This window comes from Numenius arquata, chromosome 2, assembly GCF_964106895.1.
Source record: "Numenius arquata chromosome 2, bNumArq3.hap1.1, whole genome shotgun sequence".
Lineage (NCBI taxonomy): Eukaryota > Metazoa > Chordata > Aves > Charadriiformes > Scolopacidae > Numenius > Numenius arquata.
The window spans coordinates 41605336-41630418 of NC_133577.1; the positions used below are offsets into that span (position 1 = coordinate 41605336).

At 42.7% G+C, this 25083-nt stretch overlaps 1 protein-coding gene across 1 annotated transcript in view; it reads left to right on the plus strand.

Annotated features, from left to right (window-relative positions):
• The first annotated feature begins 2462 nt into the window (after nt 1–2462).
• Nucleotides 2463–25083, plus strand: part of HHAT (hedgehog acyltransferase) — a 152293-nt gene continuing 129672 nt past the window's right edge. Inside the window, exons 1-7 of the mRNA XM_074168775.1 lie at nt 2463–2593; nt 3984–4051; nt 5769–5882; nt 6500–6694; nt 7984–8196; nt 11826–11997; nt 22147–22297. Of these exons, the coding sequence (XP_074024876.1) occupies nt 2500–2593; nt 3984–4051; nt 5769–5882; nt 6500–6694; nt 7984–8196; nt 11826–11997; nt 22147–22297 (1007 nt within the window). The 5' untranslated portion in view covers nt 2463–2499. The remainder of the gene's footprint in view (nt 2594–3983; nt 4052–5768; nt 5883–6499; nt 6695–7983; nt 8197–11825; nt 11998–22146; nt 22298–25083) is intronic.

A 25083-nucleotide genomic window follows, 5' to 3' on the forward strand; every position in this document is an offset into this window, starting at 1 on the left:
ATGCAAAGAAGGTCTCAAGGTGATCAGGAGAACTGAAACCCCATTTAAAAGAGGAACCTAAAGATCCAGCAAGACAACATCCACAAAAGGGTATGAGATGTTTTCCTCGTTAAAAAATGACATCACTGATGTCAACAACAGAGAAGGATAAAAGTCACATTGTGCAAGATCAGATGAACATAAATTGCCCAAACCTTTTGGCCTGGAAAGTCAATGTGTTTTTAATGCTAAGAGCAGTGAGGTTCATTAGCTGCATCTGAAGTGCCAAGAGGAGGGAACCCTCTCACCCTGCTAAAATGCAGGTTGATCCATGATGTGGTTGTCAGCACCAGCACTTCCAGCCCCACATTCCTGTTTTGGTGGTGCTCTTCAGACCTGCTAATTTCTCAAGTTATATCGTGATGACTGTAAAAAGTGTCTCTGCACTCGCGTACCTCACACTCCAGGAGGGGGGAAAAGTCTATGAGAGGCTGTTATGGGCATCCTTTTGGTCTGAATACAATTCTTCACTTTTACTTAATCATTAATTTACACAACATGTCTTGGAACAGCTTTTCAGAGGCCGATACCTTTAAGAAAATGTCTATGTTTTCACTCTTCCTTGCAGCACCTGTCTCCCAGTGCCATCCCTGTGGCTTTTCCCAGCTCCTGTAAAACAGTGAAGCCAGCACCCTTTTCCAAGGATGCCTTTATGCAAGTGATACTCTTACGATCCCTCAGCTGTGAGGGTGCCTGCATCCACAGTCAGATCCTGATAAATGCTACAGAAACAGAGACCAGAACCCAAATGGTTCATACGTTTGATATAAGCCAACTGATAGGTTCTCAGCAGATCTAAGCAGACCTGTATCACACATTTCATGCCCAAAGACAACAATGTTTCATGCAATCATAGAATACCTTGGGTTGGAAGGGACCTTTAAAGGTCATTTAGTCTAACCCCCATGCAACGAGCAGGGACTTCTTCAACTAGATCAGGTTGCTCAGAGCCCCGTCCAACCTGACCTTGAATGTTTGCAGGGATAGAGCATCTACCACCTCTCTGGGCAACTTGTTCCAGTGTTTCACGACTCTTATTGTACAAAATGTCTTCCTTCTATCTAGTCTAAATTTACCCTCTTTTAGTTTAAAGCCATTACCCCTTGTCCTATCATAACAGGCCCTGCTAAAATGTTTGTCCCCATCTTTCCTGTAGGCCCCCTTTAAGTACTGAAAGGCTGCTATAAAGTCTTCCTGGAGCTTTCTCTTCTCCAGGCTGAACAGTCCCAACTCTCTCAGCCTGTCCTCATAGGACAGGTGTTCCATCCCTCTGATCACTTTTGTGGCCCTCCTCTGGACCTACTCTGACAGGTTTATGTCTGGAGGGCCCCAGAGCTGGACACAGCACTCCAGGTGGGGTCCCACCAGATTGGAGTAAAGGGGTAGAATCCCCTTCCTTAACCTGCTGGCCACACTTCTTTTCATGCAGCCCAGGATGCGGCTGGCTTTCTGGGCTGTGAGTGCACACTGCTGGCTCATGTCCAGCTTTTCATCCACCAGTACCCCCAAGTCCTTCTCCTCAGGGCGGCTCTCAAGCCCTTTACCCCCCGAGTCGGTATTGATGCCGGTCGGTTGCTCCGACACAGGTGCAGGACCTTGCACTTGGCCTTATTGAACCTCATACAGCCGCAGCCGGGGAGGAGGCAGAGCGCGGCCTGCCCACGCCCCGCCTTCACGGAGCTGCCGGCCGTGACGGGCGGAGCCGCAGCGCCACAGCCCGAGGCCCGGCGGGGCCGGCGCAGGCCGCGGGGCTTGCTCCACCGCGGCGGGAGGGCTGCGGCGCCGCTCGGCGGCCGGGAGAGGCTGCGCAGGGGCGGGGAGCTCCGCCCCGCTCCCGCCCACCCTCCGTGGGGGGCGGCCGCGGCGGGCGGGGCCGCGGCCGGGTGTTCTGTGGAGCGGTGGGGGTGTCTTGATCCCAGAGCGGCCCCTCGCCGGGGGTCCGCTTGCCCGCCGCAGGGCTGGAGTTTCGGCTCGACCCACCCGGGTTTGCTGCTCCCGCTCCTGGCGGCGGAGCCCTCCTCAGGTAAGGGAAGAGCGGGGTCCCTCCTTCGCTCCCCTCAGTCCCGAGTCGGCGAGAGCACCCGGGGACCGCCCCTGGCTCTAGTCCTGCCCTAGGGCCCCCACCGGGCCCGGGCCGTACTGAGCCCTCAGCCCCGGGGCCTCCGCAGCCGTCGCGGCCGGGCAGGGCTCACTTAGTCTCCCCTCCCGGCGGAGCCCGGTCGCCCCACTGCCCCGACCCGCCTCGCCGCAGGGCCCGGGCAGCGCCGGGGCCTGAGACGCGCTCCGTGGCTGCTGCCCTGCCCTCCCAGGTCCCCCACCGAGGGCTCGGCGTGCGGTGCCCGATGCGGGGTGTCCCGCTGATCGGTACTTGTCCGTTTTCCGCAGGGAAACCTCTCCCGTCCCCTCTTTCCCTGCAGGGAGGCTGCCGGCGGGGTCTGCGGGGAAGCAGCCCCCGGGCCGATGGTGCTGCCGGCCTGGGAAATGTGTCTCTACGGGCTCCTGGCCGTGGGCTCCCACCTCTACGCTTTCTACGAAGCGCACCAAGTGTCTCAAAGTAAGTCTGCGATGTGGCTGTGCTCGCTCCGGCAGCGCTTCCAGCTGGCGGCCGGTGAGGCTGTTCGGCTTGAGTTGTCCTCTCTGGGTTGGTTTTACTTCGCTCTTCTGCAAGGAGTGCCTGTGCGATCCCTGGCTGCAAACCAGCCCTCTGTGAGGAAGCAGTAGCCAGGTGCCAGCTGGGCAGAGAGCTTTTCCCAAGGCTTTTCTGCATCGAGTGCTGGGACACCCACCCTTGGCAGTGGTGTCCTGGCACTTGGCTGTCAGGAAAGAGATGAGGGAGACCTCTCAAACTCAGCTGCTCAAATGTGGGAAGTGCAGGAATGTTGGCTCTGAACTGAGTTTTTTCCTGGCTGGTCTTGAACCTTCTCACCTGCAGCTGCTTGGAGGTGGGTGGTTAGAAGCAGCTGTGCCTCCTGATGGTGCTTGGTCTAGCCTGAACCTGGGGAGGCCCCAGGGCAGGTGTGGCTCCCAGCCTGGAGCTCTGTGGCTCCTGTGGTGGGTTTTCTGTGCAGCTTTTGGGGTCAGTTTGTTTCCAGACAGCTTCCCGTGCCTTGCGTAACCTCTTGGTAGCTGCTACAGTGGCTTTGTTCTGGTTCAGTGGAGCTGTGTAGTGCAAAGGAAGGGTGGGCTTTTAAATAGTTTAAATACAACTTATAAATGAAAAGAAGCTGTGTTCTAGCAAATTGGTATCTTAAGGGAAATAAAAAGGGTATTATCTAATAAAAGTATAGCTAGTTAGAGGGGCTTGTTAGAGAAATCTGTAATGCATCCCGTTAGGATTTAATCAACAAGGTGTTCTCCATTAATGACCCTGGCTGGCTCTCAGAAGAGCTTAAGGGAAGAACAGGAGTACCAGAAAGGCACTTGCAGGGCAGTGAAGGAAGCACTGGGTAAATGGGCGCAGGGCTGTGCACCCACACGTGCAGCGTCTTTTGCAGAGATGGCAAAAGGCTGCATGGGAACGGGCTCTGGAGGCAGCTTGTCTGAGAGGCTTTGCCCTGCTCTGGCTGTACTGGTCACTGTCAGGACTGTGTGTCCCTTCTGCTCTGATGGGAGAAACCAGGCAGCCCTGAAAGAGTGGAAGTGAGGATCAGTGCAGGTTCTGTGTGCTAAAAGGTTGGTCACTGCCTGCTACTGCTCTTGTTGCAAGGGGGAATCAAAGCATAGGTTCTGGGCAATTCAGTGGCTTTGCCTTTGCCGTGGGGCAGAGCTGTGGCCTAGCTGGGCAGCTTGCCTGGTGAGCACGGTGATGTGCCCTTCCGTGGCTCTGAGTGTCTCCAGCAGCAGAAGCAACACAGGACTGTGGTGCTCTTGAGCAGCAGAGGCCACATCTTTGACTCTCTGCTCTGGCTGCTGTGTCCTTAGCAAAGGTTTGCTCTTCTCTGCAGAGTACGAAGCTGTGATGGACAGAAGGTTTGGGCTGGAACCAGGGACTCTCTTTCGGGGCCTCAAAAAGGTAGGATGGATGACTGGTACCATCATCTTTTATTTTGTGGCAATAATGCAAACATCTTGTCTCCATGCCCTTTGCTCACCTGAGCATCTGATTTAGCTTCAGATATTTATAGCAACTTTGAAGATCTGGATATTCGTAGTTAATTTTATCTGTTTCTCATGAGGAAGAAGGACTTGCCAAGTGTGTCTAGATCTAAGAATCATATCCAAAGTTTTATTTAATTTCTTGATCTTGGCCTAAGCGTTTCATTATATTACGTAATAACCTTCTGTTTTACTGTTTGTCCTTAAAAGCTATGATGACCCTTGACATTTCCTGCAGCCCTTTTCCCCTTTTTCCTGGGACTGGGTGGTTTGAATAATGCCAAACATAAGTAAACACACGTTTTCTTCTATTGGCTGTAGTCCAGCATAGAGAACAGATTTTTGAGGCATAAGGGCTTTAAGAAACATGGTTGGTCTTAAAAAAAATAGTAAGAAAACTAGCATCCCTCTACCCCAAACCAAAAAACAACCAACCCCCCCACTCCCTTTGTTTGCTTTTGGCCTCACATCCTTTTGAAGTGCAGCTATCGCACACAAATATTATTGAGGATGATTTACACAAGACCAGGAATGCATGTCTGTGGAAGTATTTTGGTGTTTAGTCCCACCATCACTGCTTGTAGGGGACCTTTAAGGTGCTTTCAAGAAAGTCATAAAGCAATTGTGGAGATGATCTTCTAGTGGGGCTCTGTATGGGGGACAGGGCTACCAGCTGATCCCTCTTACCTAATTTAGATAAAAAACCCATGTCCCAGGAATCTCCAGCTGACGTGATTTTAATCTGATCCCAACTAGGCTTTCTTGAAACAGGGAGTGAAACTTCTCTTCGGGTAAGATGCCTTTTCACCCAAGCTTTTGGTCTTCCAAGGCAGAGCAGAGCTGTTCTCTGAATCCCTCAGGTGAGGTGAGGGGCATGCACAGGGAAGGCAGTGCTCTGCTTCTCTGCCACCTTTCTTAAAAGCTTTTTCTTAAAAGGCTGACAGAAATTGAAAAAGAAAAATTCCTGGCTAAACTTTGCGCGGGTTAAGGATAGTCCAAAACAGTTTGTTTGTGGTTTTTTTTTCCTTTCTAAATAAAAAAAAACCTCCTAAAATTAAAAGGATAAGGGCAAGATGAGGTGTGAGTTTGTTCAGTTTAAAGAGATGGTCAGGAACGGTAGTAGCAGACTTAATTTGTTATTTCCCAGGAAGCTTCCTAATGGGGAACCAAAGCACGGATGTGTTGGACTGGGCAGCCCTGAGAAGTGGGACCCGTGTTCCAGGCTGCATCTCTCTGTAGTCACCAGCATGTTCCCCATGTCCCAGGGAGGAAGAGTGTGTGTGTGTGTGTAGGTACCTCCCTGCCCACTTTGTGGTTAGAAAACTCCCATGGCACTTGTATGGAATGGCAGCGATTGCTGCTCGATCAGGTTCAGTGCTAGCGTGGGGTTTAGGAGTCATAACACCATCTAAAACCCTTCTTCTGAATTTCACATCATTGGAAGTCAAAATGGAGCTGTCAGAGCTCACCCCTGTAAGTGATCTGACTGCATTGCTGGAACAAGATGTTCCCCAGATGTTAAGTCTGCGGTGTTGGGTAACAGAGCTGGTGTGTTATGGAGGTGTTTCCTTGTCCTGTAAGAGCATGCTTTTACGGCCAGATACATATACTGACCAGTTCCCTTGCTGCCCCAGGACCCCATGGACTTTGAGTGGAGCTACTGGATCGAATGGGGAAGGGAACGTATACTATGGCTTCTGGCTGGTCACCTCCTGGTATCACAAGTGTCCAGGCTCTTGGTGGAGAAGGTATGTATGAATTTTCTTCACAGTGGGGAGTTTCTGTGTGTTTCAGTTTACTCTGGGCATGGGAAACTTGGCACTGAGACTACTTAGTGTGGGAAATCCCATTCTGTGGGGAGAATTGTGTGAGTGGGTCTGTAATGATGCATAAGTGAGAGGGAGTGGGTTGGTTGCCTTAGTGTTTGGAGACTTCAGCCACCAACCCATGAAAGCCTGTGCTTTGTTGTGGAGTATTAACCGGTGTCATTTGACCTGTACACAAGAGAATGGTGTGGTTATTCCTTTCCAAGACTGTGAAGTGATGACTTCTTAGGTTTTGGCGTGATTGTGGGAAATGACTGACATGTGGTGCCATACCTGCTAGTTTGGGGAAGGAAAGGAGGAAGTTATGTCCTCTCTTAGATCAGGGAGGCTTTGGATTTCTCGCATGCTTCTACAGAAACCCCTTACCTTCCATCTTTATAGATACAGTTGGGTTTCCCTGTGTTTCATATGTGTTGTTAACCTTGCTGACTACATTTGTTTCTACTATAGATCCTCTGTAGGACAGCACAGATATTGAGTCCTTTTTTTCCTTTAGAAATAACCAAACTAATATCTGTTCATTTTTCTTTTTCTAACAGTATAAACCATGGTGCTTGATGGTTTATGGAATGGCTGCCTGCTGGTTGTTACTGGGAATCAAGGGCTTTGCTGTCATTTTGTTACATGCAACAATTTCATTTGCTGTGGCTCAGTTCCAGCTGTCACTCCTGACATGGTTGTGCTCCCTTATCCTGCTATCCACTTTACGCATACCAGCTGTGGAAGAAGCCAAGGTAATGTGAGAAGGACTAATTAAGCATCAAATTAATTGTGGTGGTCTTCGTCCATTATGGCAGCTATCTGTGATGGACTACTATCCCTTCAGTTGATGTAAGCAGAAGTTGGCTTTGAAAAACCTTAGGCAGTAGAGCTGCAGGGCCTCATGCTGGAGCTTCTCCAGTTAGAAAAGTCGTATTTCTCAACCATGCTGACCGGTGCGTTGACATGAAAGTATTTCCCTTAGTGCGTAAGTGGTATTCTGTAGAGCTGGAGTATGATAATACTTTATTAGTGCTCTAGTAAACACATTTCTTGTTCTTTGGAGCTGTAATCATACTGATTTAAGGTGCTGGTTTTTGAGTTCATATCCAGGAGTTGCTTAGTCAAGCCTGGCTGTACCTTATTGGTGACTGTAGCCTTCTGCATGGAAAGCAGTACTGTTTCTCCAACACTTTGATTTGTACCAAATGAATTGCTCACAACTGGTTGGTGCAAGCTCACTTTTTCTCTTTCTCTAATGGCTTTTGCTGTGCAGTACAGGTTTTAGAGAAACTGCTGCTTGGTTGTGAGGAAATGTCCTTGTTGCATTTACTTTGACGAAGGGAAAAAACTGGGCATATGTTGTAAGGCTTGTGGCCCTGGTGCTCAGGGAGAGGGCAGAGCTCTTCGTGTGGTGTAGGCAGACGTGCCTCGCTGAGGGGAGGAAAGGGCTTGCTGCTATACGGATCAGCCAAAGTATGTTTGCTGATGTTTCCAAGTTTTTTTGTGATGTGGTTGTTTTTTCTTGTTGTTGGAAACAGGTGTGACAGGGAGTGTCAAAAGCTTGATAAAGGCTCAGTAACATCTTACCAGCCTTGAGCACTCTCTGGAGTGACTGTTTCTCTTCGGATCTGAACTGCAGCTTTGGCTTCAGCCCTAGTGGTCCCTTGGCTGTCCATAGTGGTGCCAGCTGGTTTGGATATTGTATTACTGGACCAAATCTGAGGGAGATAAAGGGATTCCTATAAGAAAAACTATCCTGTTGTCATAGTTCTTCATAACCTGTATGTTTCTGAAATCAGTCTGTTGTTTCTATGCTGGTTGCAGTAGTTCTGGAGGCCCTTTCTCCTTCAACAGCCAGTGCTTGTTGTTCATGCATTAAGTAGTGCTGTTCACTTCAGATGCTCATTCCAGCTGCTGTTCGCTTTAGTTGCTTCCTGCTGCTGCTGACCCTGAAAGTTAGGATCTGTGTGGACATTGCTGCCCTGCTATATAAGAAACACAGTAGTGCACTGTCATGATCTGACTTTGATTTATCTTGCAGAGAAAGTGGTACGACACCGAAAACGAGTATTATCTGCTGCTCTTCACTGTGTCTGTCCGCTGCCTCTTCTGCACCAGCTTCAGCCTGGAGTACTGCTGGCATGGACCTGCCCAGAAGTCATCCCACTCGTTCCTTTGGATGCTGGCATACGTGTTTTATTATCCCACATTCCACAATGGGCCCCTTATGAACTTTGATGAATTTAGTAAGCAGGTAACAATGTTCTTAAGATCACATGGTTACAGATTTTCAGTGCATTTGTGTCTCAAGTGAATTGTGTGACAAACTATTGAAATGGATGGTGATCTCTTCTCAGTTGCCAAATCTAGACACAAACCCTGTACTTTGAGGAAGAGATTAAAGCATGATAGGCTGATTATTTTTTTTTCTTCATCTTAAGAGATTTTAATACCAATCATGAGAAAATGTTAGGTAGGTAAATTAATTGTTTTCCTTCAGATGCCTTTTTAATGGTGTGTTTCATAATGTAATTTACAGATAAACCTGAGTTTCTGTTTATTTTCTAGATAAGTACTTGACAAAAATTGATACTGATGAGACTTTCTAACTGAAGATGTTCTGAATGTTAGTCTGTATCTATTGTCCTTTTCTCTGTAAGTGTTGAAGTAAACAGCATGCAAAAGGGAAGGCTGTAGGTAGAAACCAGTCTTGGATATTCATGCTTGCATGTCAGCCATGGCATAATATTGAACTCTTATCAGGCTGGTAACTAACATTGAGAATATATTTAGTCGAACTATATTGTCAAAATCAGTCTTTGTATCTAGTGCTTGGGTGGAAAGAGATTGATTAGACGCTAGTGTTAGAGAAGGTGGAAAGAAAGCAAAATAGTTATTGAAGGCTGGATGATTAATCTTCTCTATGAGACTCTGAACTCTATTTGCTTCTGAAATAAATATTTTTCCCTCAATGAGATACTCTGAAAAAAAAAAAGCAAACTACAGGAAAGGAGTCTTCATTCACATATGTTTTGACTTTAGTAAAAGTATCTATAACTGATTATGTAATGTTTTTTCTCCTTACTAGTGATTTTAAGGATTTCAATTTTTACTTGGTCCTTGGAGGTTAAGAATTGTTTATGTGTCCAAAGCTATCTTCCACATAACTTTTTAAAAATATCAAATAATGTTATTGGAATGTGAAGAGCTCTAAACTGGACAGTTTCAAGTGTAGCATTGGGAGTTTGACAATATCCTGGTTATCGGCTTCAAGACAAAACCGTCCTCCCCAAGTTCTACTTTGCAGGATGTCTTTTTGTCTGGCATCAGATTAATCCCTTCAGCCAGGGAGCCAGACACATGTCATTGTGTTTGGAGAGTGTTCATAATTTTAGAATGTAGCTGCTGGACTGGATTTTTGTTTTCCTTTCCTCCATTAGGCGGAATAAATTAACATTTTTGGCACCAGCTGCCTATTAACTCTGAAATATATTTCAGAGCCACAGAAAGCTGCTGGTTTGTATTGGGTATTCCTGAAGACCCCAGATTCCCCTTGTGTTCGTGTGAAAACAGCTGATGATTTACTAGGAACACTTTTTTCTTCAGACTTCAGCAAGCTGAGCAGCTCCTTTAATGTGAAAGACCTACCTATCTTACTACATGGGGTTTTTTCCTAGCATCTTGCGGACTGCTTTTCAAGCCTGCTTCTACATGGCGGGGAAAACCTCAGACTGCTGTGCTTTATTGCTTTTCTTATTGCACACTTTAAGAAGTGAAATCACCACCCGTGATGTCTATAGCTAATGTCATTGGGACAAAGTGGATGAGTGGACATTTCAAACCATAAAACTGCTGTTTCAATTTATGTATAGAAGCCTAGGTGTTGCTTGCTTCTGCTTATATTTGGAAATTTTCTGTTGAAGCCACAGCAAATAGACTGGGCTTTATGAAAGTGAAAACTGAGATTCTGGTGGACCCCTGAGTGACAAGTCTTGTGCTCATTTGTCTTCAGTAGCTTTGGAAGATGCAAGGCTGAATGTTGTTATCCTGGGCTGGATGTTGTAGGAAAAGTCCGCATAGACTTGCATAGAAACTGAGGTAATTTATTTTTTACTGTTTATTGCTTTGTAGCTTCTGAAGTGTGTCCACCTGTATTCCTGAACCGCTAGCAGAGGGAGGTGATTTTTTTTTTTTTTTTCCCAAGGAATATTTTGGAAGACATATGAGACTCCAAGTTGAGTAACTTGGGTATAGCTGGTAGGAAAAATTGTGTGTGTGTCTTGCATTGAAACTAAGCTCACCTGATATGGCCCAGTAAAGACTACCTATATTCTTGGTGAGAGGAGAGAAAGGAAGATTGAGAATGGAATGCCTATTTTTGCAGTAGGTTCTCATTTAAATATGCACAGACCTCTTTGGTTAAAGCCATAAAGAAGATGGAACAAACTGAACAATCTTATTGTGTTTATTGTTGGTGTTTGCTGAAGTGCATTGTCAGAGCTCTTACCTGAGCAGAGGATACTGCCTTGACAGGTGAGGCTGGAGAATGGTTTTGAAGTTTGCAGTGCTCAGCAATTGATTCAAAGTGCTCAGTACAAAGAGTGTGCTTATTGCAGCTGTCAGAAAAGACCACTTGCAGAACCCCTTAACTGAAGCTGAGACTGAGATGAGTCTCCAGCTCCAGCTGAGCGGACTGCAAAGCAGAAGTCCTGGAGATGAAAACAGAAACTGCTGTATGGCCTGAAGAGTGTAATAGCAGTGCTCGCAATTGGCATCCATTGTCAGGCAAAAAAGAGAGACACTGATGCTTCATCAATGGCCTTCTTGAATTTCTGGGTAGAAGCAGGGCATAGCAGTTTGTTGTGGGTTTGCAGGCCTGTTGTGCTAATCCCTCCAATTAAGTGGTAGTCTTCAAGCTTTTATCTAACTAGTACAAATGAGCCTTCAAAATGAGTGTCCTGCTTTATTTGTAAGTGAGCAGAGCTAACTGCGTGTTAGCTGTACTGTGTACTTGCAGTTATCAGGTTTGTGGTGTTTGTTTTTTTTCTGTGCAGATGGGTTGATTGCTTACCTTTTACATGCATTGTTGGTGGCCAGTTAGAGACTGGAGAAGGAGACGTTGCACACACATGATGATACATGTACAATACATGACTGAATTTTTAGGCAATCCTATGTTTCTGTTATTTGATTATATTCTTTTACTGGGGAAAGAAGAGAAAGTAATAGTATACTAGTATGTTTATTATAGTTAGCAATATAAGAGTTCGGGGCATCTTGAGAAGCCTGTCAACTGCAAACCTTGTCTTATCTGATACTTAACTTGCACTTAACTACCATTTGCTCAGAATGTCGTGTAGGTGTTGCTGACCTTGGCAATGCTACAGGAGAAAAATGAAGAACTGTCCTCAAATAATTAATCCTGTGCAGCTGGTAGAAGTTGGAGGTATTTTAAGAGCAAGCAGTCATTGTTTCTGTGTTTGGTAGGGCTGCTGCTTAGAAACTCTTCTCCTTCATAGCTGTAGTTTCTTTAAACTTTTTTGATTATCTCTAGAGATTGATCAAGTTGTAGGAAGTAAAAAAAAAAAAGTGTCTCACGTCTGGATTCTGTTGAGGTTAACAGCACTTGGCCTTTGCTACAACAGTTTGGTGCAGTGTATGGTTCTTATTGGCCTCTTGTTGATTTCTACTGCTTACTGAGGTTGGGAATTGACAGACCAGCCTCCCTCAAGGCTGTGTCAGGAATTTCTAAATGGTGTAATCAAATGGTCTCCTTGGTAATAGTAATGAATAGCAAATGAAATTTAAAAAACTTGTGAGGATGAGTATTTGTGTAAAACAGTCAGTTTTGTGCCATATAACATCTTTGGATTTCTTTTTTAGATGAGGAGAACAGAAGCCTTCAGTTTGAAGACCAATCTCAGCATCTTAATCTTGGGCATAATTCGTATTTTCTTTTGGTGGTGCCTGGCTGAGCTGATGATTCACCTCATGTATATCCATGCTCTCTACAGCAGTGCTCCACCTTTGGAAGCTGCATCATACTGGGCCTTGGGTGAGTATAGAAACAATAGCAGAAGTCTTCTCTCTCCCTTCAAGAAACCCAGTCTACTTCTGTCCATCTGTAGGTACTTAACGAATAGTACGTTCTGGCCTGTCACTGTCAGAAAGGTGGTCTACAGACTCTTAATATAACATGTAGATCCTCCAAGAAGCTTACAGTTGAAATTGAGTTGCTTCCTAAATTAAAAAATATTCAGTATTTTTTCCAATCTAAAGTGTGTCTAAACTTTGTTCTAAAGTGGCTTTCTCCCCCCCAGGTCATAGAAGTGGAAACTTAAAAAAAAAAAAAGTTTGTTCAGTGTAGGGATGGAGGAGGGGAGATGTTAAGAGTTACAGTGTCTACTTATCTCCTCCTGTGTTTGTTGTTTTTAGTTTGTATTCACATTGAAAGGTAAAATGACAGTATTCATGAAAAGAGCAGAGGGAAGGAATTGCAAGCAAGTTGGCCTGGAAGTAGCAGCCAGTGCCTCTCCGTTCTGTTTTCCTGCTTGACTTACCCCATTTCTGCCCCTCCCCAGACCCCTGGTATTTCATTAAAATGCCTGACAATGGGGGGAGAAAAATGAGTGCTGATGAATGTAGCATAAAACGGCAAGAGCTTTGGGTGCTGGTACCTAGATAGATGTAGGCTAACCCGTAAGCAGCTGGTGTATGTGGTTTGTTTGATTTTTTTTTTTTTTTTTTTTTTTTTTTCCACTGCCCTGCTATGTGTATCATCAGGTAGGAGGAATGAAAGCAGAGTAACTTCAGGCCTTAAAATTGGGTTCTGAAAAAGCCTTGTGGCAGCTGAAGTAAAGGAGATACTTGCTGGTATAGTAAGAGGCATCAGGAATTGATACACACACTGGTATGGTCCTGTCAAGCATTCATTGGAGATCATGCATGATGAGCGGTGTGCGCTGGAAGACACTTATGTATTGGCCTCTGGTCAGTAGAGGGCAATGTGTATGCTCTGTATGTATATGTGCATATATATACACTTAAAAATTATATTTTTGAAATACATATTATGTATAAAAAAGAGCAAGAGCAGTTGTAGAGCAGAAAGTGAGAGGTTTGCTGCTGTGGTTCATTTTACCCCTCCTCACTCAGTCACTGTTTAGAAAGTGGATTTTGAGTTTTCATCTGTTCTAAATGTCAGTTCATTTATGAATTAAATCTGTTAGCTCCTGGTATTGTCTGTATGTCTGAAAAAAAACTTCTTGTTGTGTTACTGAGCATGTGGAACTTGGTAAGTGCTGGCAACTGGATAAGGCAGGCAAGGCTATGGAATTAGGGACAAAATATTCCAACTTTGGTGTTACCAGTGGATTTTTCCCTCCCTTCAAAACTACTGATGCTCACTTTTTTAAAAAAAGGGGGAGAGGAAAGTTACTTTCCAGACAGTAGCTAAGTAGGCTTTATATTTATTTGATGGAATCAAGTGTTATATCCTAGGAATTAAAATGCACTTTGAACAGATGATTAAAGAGGCTAAAATGCCTCAAAGCAACAGGTGACAAAAGCCAGTGTTAAAGCAAGTTTGGACTGTAAAGCTGCCTGATTTAAAATATGATCATTTGAATTGAAGCAAGTCCTCTGTGGAGACCCTGCTTTTAGGAGAGATGTATTCAAAGTGTAACCCTACTCTCATTGCATTTTGTCTTTGTAGTAATGAAAGCAGGTGTTTATTATAGTGCAAATGAGATTTTGAAGCAGAAGTTTTTCACTTCTTGAAATGTTTTGTCACAATGATTATACTAGTCATCTTAGAGTGACAGGCCACTGTTGTGACTTGCTTTAGGAAGCTACTGATATGGGAGTAAGGGTACTGGTATATTTTCCTATTGATCCTTAAGGATCTTGCCACGTTTCTATACCAGTTCTTGTACAGAGCAAAACACTTCTATTATTTTTGTGTTTTGTGTTATTAAAACCAATTACATCAGATACATCTGATTACATCAGAGTTTTGAGACCAAGGAAGCAGCTTGTTTTTGACTCGGTAGGGTTAACCACATGGTATATTAGACTTTCTGCACTGCTGGGTTTTTCGTTCATTTTGTATTTCCTTTTTAACTACAGCAGCTTCAAAGCAGCATGGAGTGTCTACTTGTGTTGTGATGCCTGGCTGCTCCGATAGCCCGGTAAACTTAGCGGAAAGCTGTAATCGCATCTAATTAGGGTGATTATAACCACTCCTCCATTTTTCTTCTGGGATATCTTTGGGCAACGGGCAATAAATGCCAGCAACCAAAGTGCAGGTAAAGACGAAAGTGCTATGAGATTTTGTTCTTGGCATCTTAAGGGCAATGCTGGTGGTCAGTATACACCTCAGAAGTGCGAAGCTACACAGTGTGCTGCATCACTTCGGGTGGTGTTCCTGTATGGTGAGACTGCAGATAAATAATCTAAAACCAAAACAGACCTGTACTGCGATTCAATGCTTGTTGTACACTGTCATTTTTAAGCATTAATAAATGTACATGGCCATAAATGACAAGGCAGAAATGCTAAAGTTACCTGAAGTAACATTACTGAGTGCACACAGTTATGAAAAAATAGTACCTGGGAGAATGTGTTACCCAGCAGTAAGAGGAACTTCCACACGTTTTCCCATGTGTGGAAGGAATTAGGCAAATGGGTTTCTAGAAGCAGCAATATACAAAACAGTGCATGTATGGTTTTGATGCCTGTGTAGTTAACTCTAACAGAGGTGCAAGCTGCCTTTAATATTACTGCTTGCGTGCATTAGCTACTGTTGGTACATTTTGTGAATTGTATGGGGTTTTTGAAACTTTTAAAACTTTTAAATCGTGTCCTTTTGCAACTAAACCAAAGATCCTCTTAGGTCAAATGTTCAGGTTGTTCTTTTCTCCATGCCCTTTACAAACCAGTACCTTCATTACTGCTACAGCACTCTTGGCCTATAGGCTGTTCTATGTCATTCTTTCCAATTTACCTGCAAATGCCTAATTCTGTGTGTTCTACTCTTCTGAATAAGCATGTCAAAGTTGGCACAGAGTTTCTCCCTTTCTAGAGGAAGCTGCCTTCAGGCCCAGATAACCCAGCTGGGCTGTGTTTTCTTGTGACACTGTTACCATAGTGTCTTAAAGGCTCCGAGGGCATCGTAGCCTTGCTTGTTGGATAACCTCCAGTCTCTTTATTGGCTATGTAATCTGGGAGATGAAGCCTGTCTCTTGAATAAACAATGATGTGGCACATGCTTTCCTGCATTTTTTGTTAACTATGGATGGAAGAACTGCTGTAGTTGAAGTATCTGCACAATCTCTTTAATTGCTGTTATATGCAGGTTGTATTTGTAATTGGCAAGTTTCAAGGTCGTTAACCAGGTGATAATGTTGAGAATTGTGAGCAGAAGTCTAAAGACAGTGTATGTGTAGTTGACGTAAAGGTAGAACCTTCAGTTCTCCCCTGGTCACCCCTGTTTTGCACCTGGCAGCTGCCAGTAAAGGCAGCTCATGTGCCTGCCCTGTGGCTCAATGAGCTATGGAAGTACATAGTCAGCAACCTGCTCTGAGAGACAGCAGGCTGCATCCTCTGTGCATTGATCCTTTAATGAGTAGGAAATGAGTCTTGTTAGTCTTGTTGCACTCTGGGCCCTGGATTTTGCGGGGGGGAGGGTTGAATGAAAAAAGGTTGGAGTCCTAACTGGAGGGTCCTCTGAAGAACAGCGGCTTTCTTCAAACTATTCTTCTTATTATTTAGAACTTCTCTACTAAAAGAGAAAATGGACATTCATTATTTAAGCTCTTTAGCTAGACAGTACAAAATCTATTGTTTAATTCAGTTTTTTCAGTGTTGAAGTTTTTTAACTGGGTTTCTGTCCATGATATGAGAGAAATCTGGTTGCATCCGCATCCTCTGTGCACTAAATACAATAGAAAAATATTATGGATCTGTTTTCAGGGCATCCCCTCCCCTGCTCAGTACTACAATCCCCATGTGCCACAGAGATGTCAGAATTTCTTCTACCACATATTCCTTCTCTCATCTAAATTGTTTCCTTTGCATTCTAACATACTTTAAACTTTCATGCTTATACTGCAGCAAGCTGTGGTACTGGAGACCAAATACTAAATGCATTAACAAAAAGCTGCATCATATGGGTCTGAAAGTGTAATTTCATGCTGAGTACACGGTTGTATTCTCTTTCCTCAGTGGTCTGTGTTTGGTAGCAAGAATAACCTCCAAGAGGAAATGTCAGTCTCTGTCAAGAGGAGGAGGTGGTGAGAGCTAGCTTTGGGTAGAGTTGCTTTTAGATAGCCAAATATTAACTCTTGGGCACCTTTAGTTATAAATGATTTCCAATCATCGCCCATGGCTCCAGCTCCCACAGAGACTTTATTCTTCTCTGTGTAGGACAGTGGGAATCTTGCTTCCTGTCTGGATGCTGGGGAAGGCATTTGGCTGTACCCTCTGGGTAGCATGAGATAGAGAATACAAAATCCATGTGAAATCTTGTTTCTTCAAGAAACAGAGCTTCATGTCAGTCTCGCAAGGTATAATGAATGATGAAAGCCAGAATTCTGCATGAAAATGTATTGTCTAATGTGATCCAGGATACTAATAGATACTGTAATTGTGAAAATATATTTAATTAGCAATCTGTATATATGTGCTTTGTCAGAGGTGTGTCTGATGTGGAGATGTACATCTGAGATGTATGATACAATGTCATGAGTGTTCTGTGGGTTTCTGTATTGGTCTTAACCATGTGCCGTTTGTTTGTTGTAATGAAGCATGCACAAGTTAGTGTCAATTAGCTCTCATTATTTTAATTATTAACTAGGCTCTAGTACTCCAAAAGAGTATTTATTTTCCTCTGAACAGCATGTAAGTCAGTCTAGAATATGATCTCTTCAAAGGTGGAGTCACCTGGTTTAATCTATAATTGGTGATTTCATGTTTTGATTTGTTAAAAGAAGACATGTTATGTAAGTTCCTCTTTGAAAGCAAGATCTACAGAGCAGTTGGTGTAAGTTGGATGTAGGGTGCTGGTTTTGATGCGTTGCAGTTCTTTTTCTAAGGTGGCCATAGGTAGGAAATGGACTTCCAAGTTCATTTTAAGAAACACACAGTGTTTTGGTATTGAAATTAGGGTGTCTGTGCATCTGTCTAAAAGGTAATGAAATGCTAACAGAGTAATCTGAGATTTATTTTATTTCCATCCTGCAAGATAACGATAAGGAGAATCTGACTAAATATTTGGCATCTTGATGTCTGTTTTGAAAACTGGGAATACAAACATGAATCAGAAAGCTTAGTAAGATTTTATTCTCTAAAACACTGGGTCGTTCACTGCTTTATAGAAAGAAGTGGATTTGGGGGAAGATAAATTTTTTTTTTTATAAGCTTTCCTGCAGGCTAAACTTCCGGGTGGTATTGGCAATTAACCTACTTTCATGATTACTTTTTAAACTTGTGTGTTGTGGTGTAACCCCAGCTGACAACTGTGCCATGCAGCTGCTTGCTCGGTCCACCCTCCTCTCCCCCAACCCCAGGTGGGGTCAACTGTCCTGGCTGTGTCCCCTCCCAGCTCCTTGTGCCCCCCAGCCCGCCTGCTGGTGTGGTGGTGTGAAGAGCAGAAAAGGCCTTGAACCTGTGTGAGCACTGCTCAGCAATAAATAAAACGTCCCTGTATTATCAACACTGTTTTCAGCACAAATCCAAACATAGCCCCATAAATTTTCTTCACTAAAAAAAAAATACTTGGTCCCAGTCAAAACCAGCACAGTGTGAGAACTGTTGATTTATTTAGAGAGCTCTTTCCTGCAAGTATTTACTAATGAACATAATGCCTACCGTAGATGTTTTGGGAGTGTTCATGTAGGTGGCTTTGAGGCACGTGTATCCTGGAAAAAACCTTATGGTTTTCTCTAATCTGGAAGACCCATCTATGCCTTGACCAAGAGTCAATTGGCAGTTCTTCACTTTGAGATCTTTATGTTCATTCACCTTTCTCTAAAAAGAAGCACTTAGCCTCCAGGGCAAGGACTGTGGTATGTGCTTTCCTGCCACTGCTGTGTATGTTTTAGGATTTTTCTTGCTTCTTGCGTGCTCCTGGAAGGCTGGGATATGAAGCCAGGCTGCATGAATCTTTGTAGTACTTTTTTCTTTCATCATTCCTTTTGATTTTGTGAGCCAGCACCTCTTTTAAAGCACTGCCAAGCAGGAGTGAAAAACACTACTAAGCAATATGAGCCTAATTATTAATTGCATTGTTTGTTGTTCAAGGAATGAAATTGGGATGCTTCATGTTTCTCACATGATGCTCTGTTTCAGTGGCTGGAGACAGGAATAACAGAATCGAGTTGTCACTTTTGCATTAGTTCAGGTCAGTGTAACAGGTGGGAGTGGGTGGTTAGTCCTCACTGGGGACAGGTCAATATGGTGTGAGATATGTGGGACTTCTGGCAATGGCTGCAGAGCTCAGCTTACCTGGCAGCTTGTGACCGGTTGAGCCAGTGCTGTGGTAGTCGTACGTTCACGTGAAAGCTTCCCCCAGCATGAGGTGTAGCCTCCTGCTGTGGTCAATACCAAACTAAGAAAGTCATAGTAGATCCGATCTTGGGGCTCTTGTCAGGGAGGAGTGTCCTGCTGTGAAGAAGATGCTGTAGCCCAGCATGTAAAGCTTGTCAAAAATTGTCCTGTTACTGATTGATTAATGGAGCTGGAAAATCTTGAAGCATCTTATGATTGTTGGCATTATTGTTGAGATACATCTGTAGCCTATCTGCTCCAGTGCAGAGCCACATGCTTTCATGGTGGTTTTCATTTGAGGGAGTCCCTGCATAATTTTTTTTTTTTCTTCTGTAGGAGAAGAGGCATGTAAAAAATGAGAGAGGGTAAATGAACCCCTTAAAGCCTGATATTTTAAACTTGATGATATGGCTTCATGTTCTGAGCTGTTTTAAATGTCTGTTTCCTATTAGATTTGTGTCAGTAACCTTCTTGAAATATGGCTGCATATTTATCTCCAATACGTGTTTTCTAGTTTAACTTGCCGTGGTACTTGACACAAAGGAGCATCTACGATCGTTAATGCCATAGGGTCAGTATAGCTACAAAAAGGATAAATTTGTGCTTGTAATAAAATTGCTTGTTAAGTTACAGTTCTTGACCATGACTTTTGGTGATGGCTTGTGGACAGAAAATTGCCAAATGTTGTTTCTAATGCATGGATCCAAATATTTTGTCTTTTACTTATGAAAGTGTTCTGCTTGATAACTTCTGTCAAAAAATATCAGGCAGGGTTCTGAGAATACAAAAACTAAAAAAAATCTGTGAGCATTCTAAATTCTGATTATCCTTGAAACAGATCTATGAAACTTAGAAAATGAAGTTTTGCAGTAAATTTAAGGAACGTAAATATTTGATGGTCTATGGATACATTCTTAAAGCATAGGAAAACTCAATGTTTTAAGGATTGCAAGATGATAAATTGAAAATATCAATTTGTATAAAAGCCAGTTAATTTAATCTGGGACTTCAAACAGCCTGACTGTTGAAGTGCATGTGTTTAAGATTGTATAAGTACTTTAACTTGATATTTTTATCCCTTAACACATTTCAGTTTTAAAAAACATGAACCTTGACTCTGAACCCTTCGAATTAATTTATTCTGGGGAAAAGATAACAATTTTGCATTACTTTTTCCCTTCAGTGTTTTTAATATACGCTTGGTATAGCTTGTTTTCAATTTAAGATAATGCTCATGTGCGAGTTCTTTTTAAGCTTAAAGTTGAATGCTGGAGAACAAATTATGTGATATTGTTAATGAATTTGAGAAATTTAGCATTGCTCTTAAATTTCTTCTTATTTTTTCATGTTTTTAAATCAGGTGAAGCAGTGTTCTTCTGGTTGCTTTGTGCTTTAATGGAGCAAATGCAAAGCAGCTGGAATGCAAGAAGGTGTAAAGCCTGTACCTGTTGGCAGTGCAGCCCAGCTGTTGTGTGGGTGTGAATCTTGCCTTGGTCTTCCATGGGTGGCCAGAACTCTCACACAGCTGGGATGAGCTGAAGACCAATGAGTACTTATTTTACATAGTTTTATAGGGACCTTCACATTGCTGGTGTTGTGAGGCTTAGAATTGCCACGTGCAGAGTAGCTAGTGCGTGCCAGGTAATGATTGGTTATGTGACATCTACATTTATTTAAGATACCAGTGCTATTGAACTCTCTGCTAGTTAACAGTAATTAAAACTTAGATGTATGTTATTAGATATGGTGAAAATGCAGTTTGTTTTTTTTTAATTAAACTTATAACTTTGTATCTGAGAACTTGGAATCTTTCACTGTTGCATTTAAAATCAAATGTATTGATTTTCAGGTCTCAAGAGAGTGGTAGTCTGTGTCTCTGTCTCTTTTCATCATGCACAGCCAAAGGATTTTGACTTCTACCAGTGCACAGACAGCTGTAGTCTTTGTAATTGGTTTGTGTGGGTGTCAGCATTCAGCTCTCCAATGAAATTTGTCAGAAAAGAAATGAGAAACTGAATGAGGTGGGAATTAAAGCAGAAAGTTGTCTGTATAGATGATTTAGCAGTAATCTAATGTGTAGCTAATTGGCTAGTATCCAAATTGCGCTTCTGATTGTTTGTTTTCCTCTGGGGAAGAATGTTACTGAATACTAGATCACTGCTTTCCTGAAGGAAAATGCCATAAGCTTCATGTCCAGGTATTTTGTTCTAACATCAATTTTTGTTTTGTATGGCACAACTGTTTCTTATATCATGCACATGGACCATGATATTAAAAGTAAAAAGGAGTTTTGCTATGTTATTATTGCCAGAATTTCACCCTAGGTTATTATATATTGGATGAATTTTTAATATTTAACTTTTCACTGTTATCCATAGTAGACTCATTAGTCAGCAGAATACAAAAAGGATGTTTTGCCAAAAACCCCCACAACAGATTATTTAGATGTTCATGGCCTTGTACTGCTGGAGTCAAATTGAAAACTTTGTCTCCAAGGAAAGTCTGCTGGAAGGTTTTAAAATTACACTAAATATCTAAAGTACTCCAGTCAAATAACAAGTTAATATGAGAGAGGGAAATCAAAACACTGGAAAGGAAGGAGATAACAATTGTATTTTATAATTTTTACTCTTCAAAATTATAATTTTACTTTCCTTCCTTTGGGATTAGTTTTTACTTATGTCAGCTGTCAGTCAGATGGAAAAGTTCACCAAAGTGAATGGACCTTTAAGGAGTGAACTCTCACCAGTTTCTATAAAGGTGTTGGCCTCTGCTTTTTACTGAGTTTTTCCTTATGATTATTGGTCAAATACCATTTTTATTTGGTAGAAAACATTTAGGATATTAAAATGAATCATCTTGCTTTATTTCTAATGTGTTCTGAGGTTGTTACTTGCATGAGTAATAACTCTGAGAATAGCTGGTATGATTTTTCATCTCACACCTGTGCAAGATGCTGCATGTTGTGCCATACCTGGGGTTAAGCTGTGAGCAAACACACTGGCAAAATTTCTTCTTTGGAAATCAGGCAGCTGAAGTGCCTTAAGGATGCCTTTGTCCTGTGGTTTTAAAAACTGAAGTATTCCTGAAGCATTACGCCAAGTGGTGTTCCAGTCTTCTATGCCTGGGCTGCAGCAGGAAGGATCTTGTAGGGAGTGCTTTAGGGGACACAGATAATCTGGCAGTAGATGGGATGTTTGTGGAGCTGTCAGGATAAGCTGCAAAGATAACCTTGTTTGTACCTGATCTGGAGGAACGAGTCAAGAGTGGTTGTTGGGTTTTTTTGCAAGGGTAAAACTTGTCTCTGTGGTAAATGTTCATTGCTTATATCGGTATGTTCTGATTTTTAGCTCAACATAAGTCAGTATTTGTTTTTCATAGCATTCAATACCCGCAGTCCAAAGATTTTTTTGAAAGTAGAACTACAGATGCCTTTATATTGCAATGATGGTACCGTTTTATGTGTGTGCGCGCCTACAGTCATAATTGCATGTGCTTGTGTCCTAGAGCTGTTTCAAAAGTAGGTACTGTATATCCCAGCAACCGATGATACTTGCTTTAGTTCTTTGAATAATGGCTCTTTAGAAGTAATCAGCATTAACAGATTTTAAAAGTGTTTCAGGATTTGTTTAAGTTTTATGTTTATTTTTTCTTTTAGGTGGTCTGGCTTTAGCTCAAGTACTGTTTTTTTATGTGAAGTACCTGGTTCTTTATGGTGTTCCTGCCCTCCTCCTTCAAATGGATGGACTCAAACCTCCAGCTCTGCCTTGCTGCGTGAGCCTGATGCACAGTTTCACTAAAATGTGGAGGTTAGTCATTATTGCTTTTCAGGTAGTTTATTACTGATATATGGTAGTCAGTATATAAGAACATGCTTGTGTGTGTTCATGGTAACCATGGTAATCATGCTTGCTTTCATGTCCTCGTGCTTTTTCTCTCACCCCCATTATTCATCTTTAGCACTTTCTAAATGAACTTCAATTTGATGGTTACTTTTTTCACACTGCAGAGGGAAGGGGCAAGCATCCCTTCCAGCATTTTCATCCTCTTAATTACTAGAATTAGACTCAGCCTACTTAGCTTCACTAAAATAGTAATTATTTTTTTCCAGGTACCTGTTAAATGGTTCATTTTTCAGTCTTGGTCTAAAATCCACATTTCAGATATTCTTCCAGGGAAGGAAAATAAATGGTTGATTAATCACCCTGTGAGGAAAGCTGTAGTTACAATACTCTAATATCTAGAGTCACACAGTAGAGAAAGCCTTCAGCACGTTAAAAACATTATGAAAAATGGTAATTGTTTATAATATAGGATGAATTTCTGGATCCCATTTGCTTTTAAAGAGCTTCAGCGCAATATTTCAGTAAAAAGTATCAGTTTTGAATTTTACAGTTGCTTTAAATCAGTGTTCACTGCAGTATTTTCCCTGAAAATTGTCTCCCAGGTGGAATTCCGCTTGATGTTTACACTGTGTGTAACAGTGGATTCACTTGACTTCTCCCTTCCTGTGTTTTTCTCTGCACTATCTCTAGTTCCTCCAGTGTGTGGGATGCTGTGCCCCAGACTTCTAGAAATAATACCTAAAATGAATTAGATTTGTCACCAGCTTTTTAGTCCAGAGACTTCTCTTGTTCTGTTAGAGCAGAGCCTAGCACAATGGTGCTTACCCTGTTTTGTCTCCAGCTGCTTTGGGATATGAATAAAGCTTTTTCATTTTAATCATAAAAATAGTGGGCCTACTATTATCAGAGCTTTATTGGATGAGATTTTAATTTTGTTTTCAGCTTGAAGCTCATTGTAGCAAGAAGGCTTTAGAGTTTGTAATAGTTGGTAACTGTAGATGTGTAGTATTCAAAGAAACACAGCAGAAATAGAGTGCAGAAAGCAGATGAACTGTTAAAAACTATTTGAGCTACTAGCAAGTGCCTTAGTTTAAATTCTTTCAGAGTTTGAGCTGAACTCATGACCTACAATTCTCATACAGAAATCTGTGGTTTTTACCAGACACTCTCCTGAGAACAGCATCTAATGGCCTGCTGGCCCTTGTAAGCAGAGTTGCAAACAGCAGCAGTGTGTTTGCCTCCTCTCCCGGTTATTATTCCAGGGAATCTGTGTATTGCTCCCGAGGTGTCAAATGAAACTGAACTTCAGCACAAATACTAATGACACTGATGTGTCAGGTACTTGTAACAGACCATGACAAGGTACTCTGCTCCTGCAGCGATGTGTAGTATATCAAAGTAAAAATATAGGGTATTTGGAAAACAATATTCATAACACATAGGAAAATTGAATCTAGTATCTAAGCAGAAATTAAGTTTTCACAGAAGTAAAAAATGTCAGCTGCTGATAATTACTATTTGCCCAAGTATTTCATTCATATATGTATCAAACATTCACTGCCAGAAATAATAAAATTATCTGATAGATAGGATTTGTTTGCTTTGAAGGTTGGAAAAAGTCAGTTCATGTACAGCTGACTTCATTCCTTGCTCTCAAAGCTGTGTGGATAGTAGAATTTCTTATGACTGCTAGTGAATTATGAGTTGTTCTCTATTATCTAAGAAATCTCATGTAGCTTGCCCTCTGAATCCCTGGAATGAGCCCAATGGAGGGCCACAAGGATGATCAGAGGGCTGGAGCACCTCTCCTATGAGGACAGGCTGAGGGAGTTGGGGCTCTTCAGCCTGGAGAAGAGAAGGCTCCAGGAAAACCTTATAGCAGCCTTCCAGTACCTAAAGAGCCCTACAGAAGAGGTGGGGAGGGACTCTTTATCAGGGAGTGTAGTGATAGGACGAGGGAGAATGGTTTTAAACTAAACCAGGGGAGATTTTATTAGATATCAGGAAGAAATTCTTTACTGTGAGGGTGGTGAGGCACTGGAACAGGTTGCCCAGAGAAGTTGTGGATGCCCCATCCCTGGAGGTGTTCAAGGCTAGGCTGGATGGGGCTTTGAGCAACCTGGTCTAGCAGGAGGTGTCTCTGCCCATGGCAGGGGGGTTGGAACTCGATCTTTAAGGTCCCTTCCAACCCAAACCATTCGGTGGTGATTCTTCTGGGATGGTGGTGGTGATTCTTCTGGGATGGTGGTGGTGATTCTTCTGGGATGGTGGTGGTGATTCTTCTGGGATGGTGGTGGTGATTCTTCTGGGATGGTGGTGGTGATTCTTCTGGGATGGTGGTGGTGATTCTTCTGGGATGGTGGTGGTGATTCTTCTGGGATGGTGGTGGTGATTCTTCTGGGATGGTGGTGGTGATTCTTCTGGGATGGTGGTGGTGATTCTTCTGGGATGGTGGTGGTGATTCTTCTGGGATGGTGGTGGTGATTCTTCTGGGATGGTGGTGGTGATTCTTCTGGGATGGTGGTGGTGATTCTGTCCTTATGCCTTTACAGTTAAATGCTTCAATGGCTACTACCCAGAGGCTTTCCAGTCTTTGGTATGTTATATAGGAATGTCAGCGTTAGAAGTGGGAATAGCCTTTGTTTCTAAACTGTATGACTGTCTGAACAGGACATGAAGTACGGAAATGATGGGTTTAGCATAAAGGCTAGCAAAAAATGGTGAAAGTAAATAGCTTGTGTTGTGAAGCC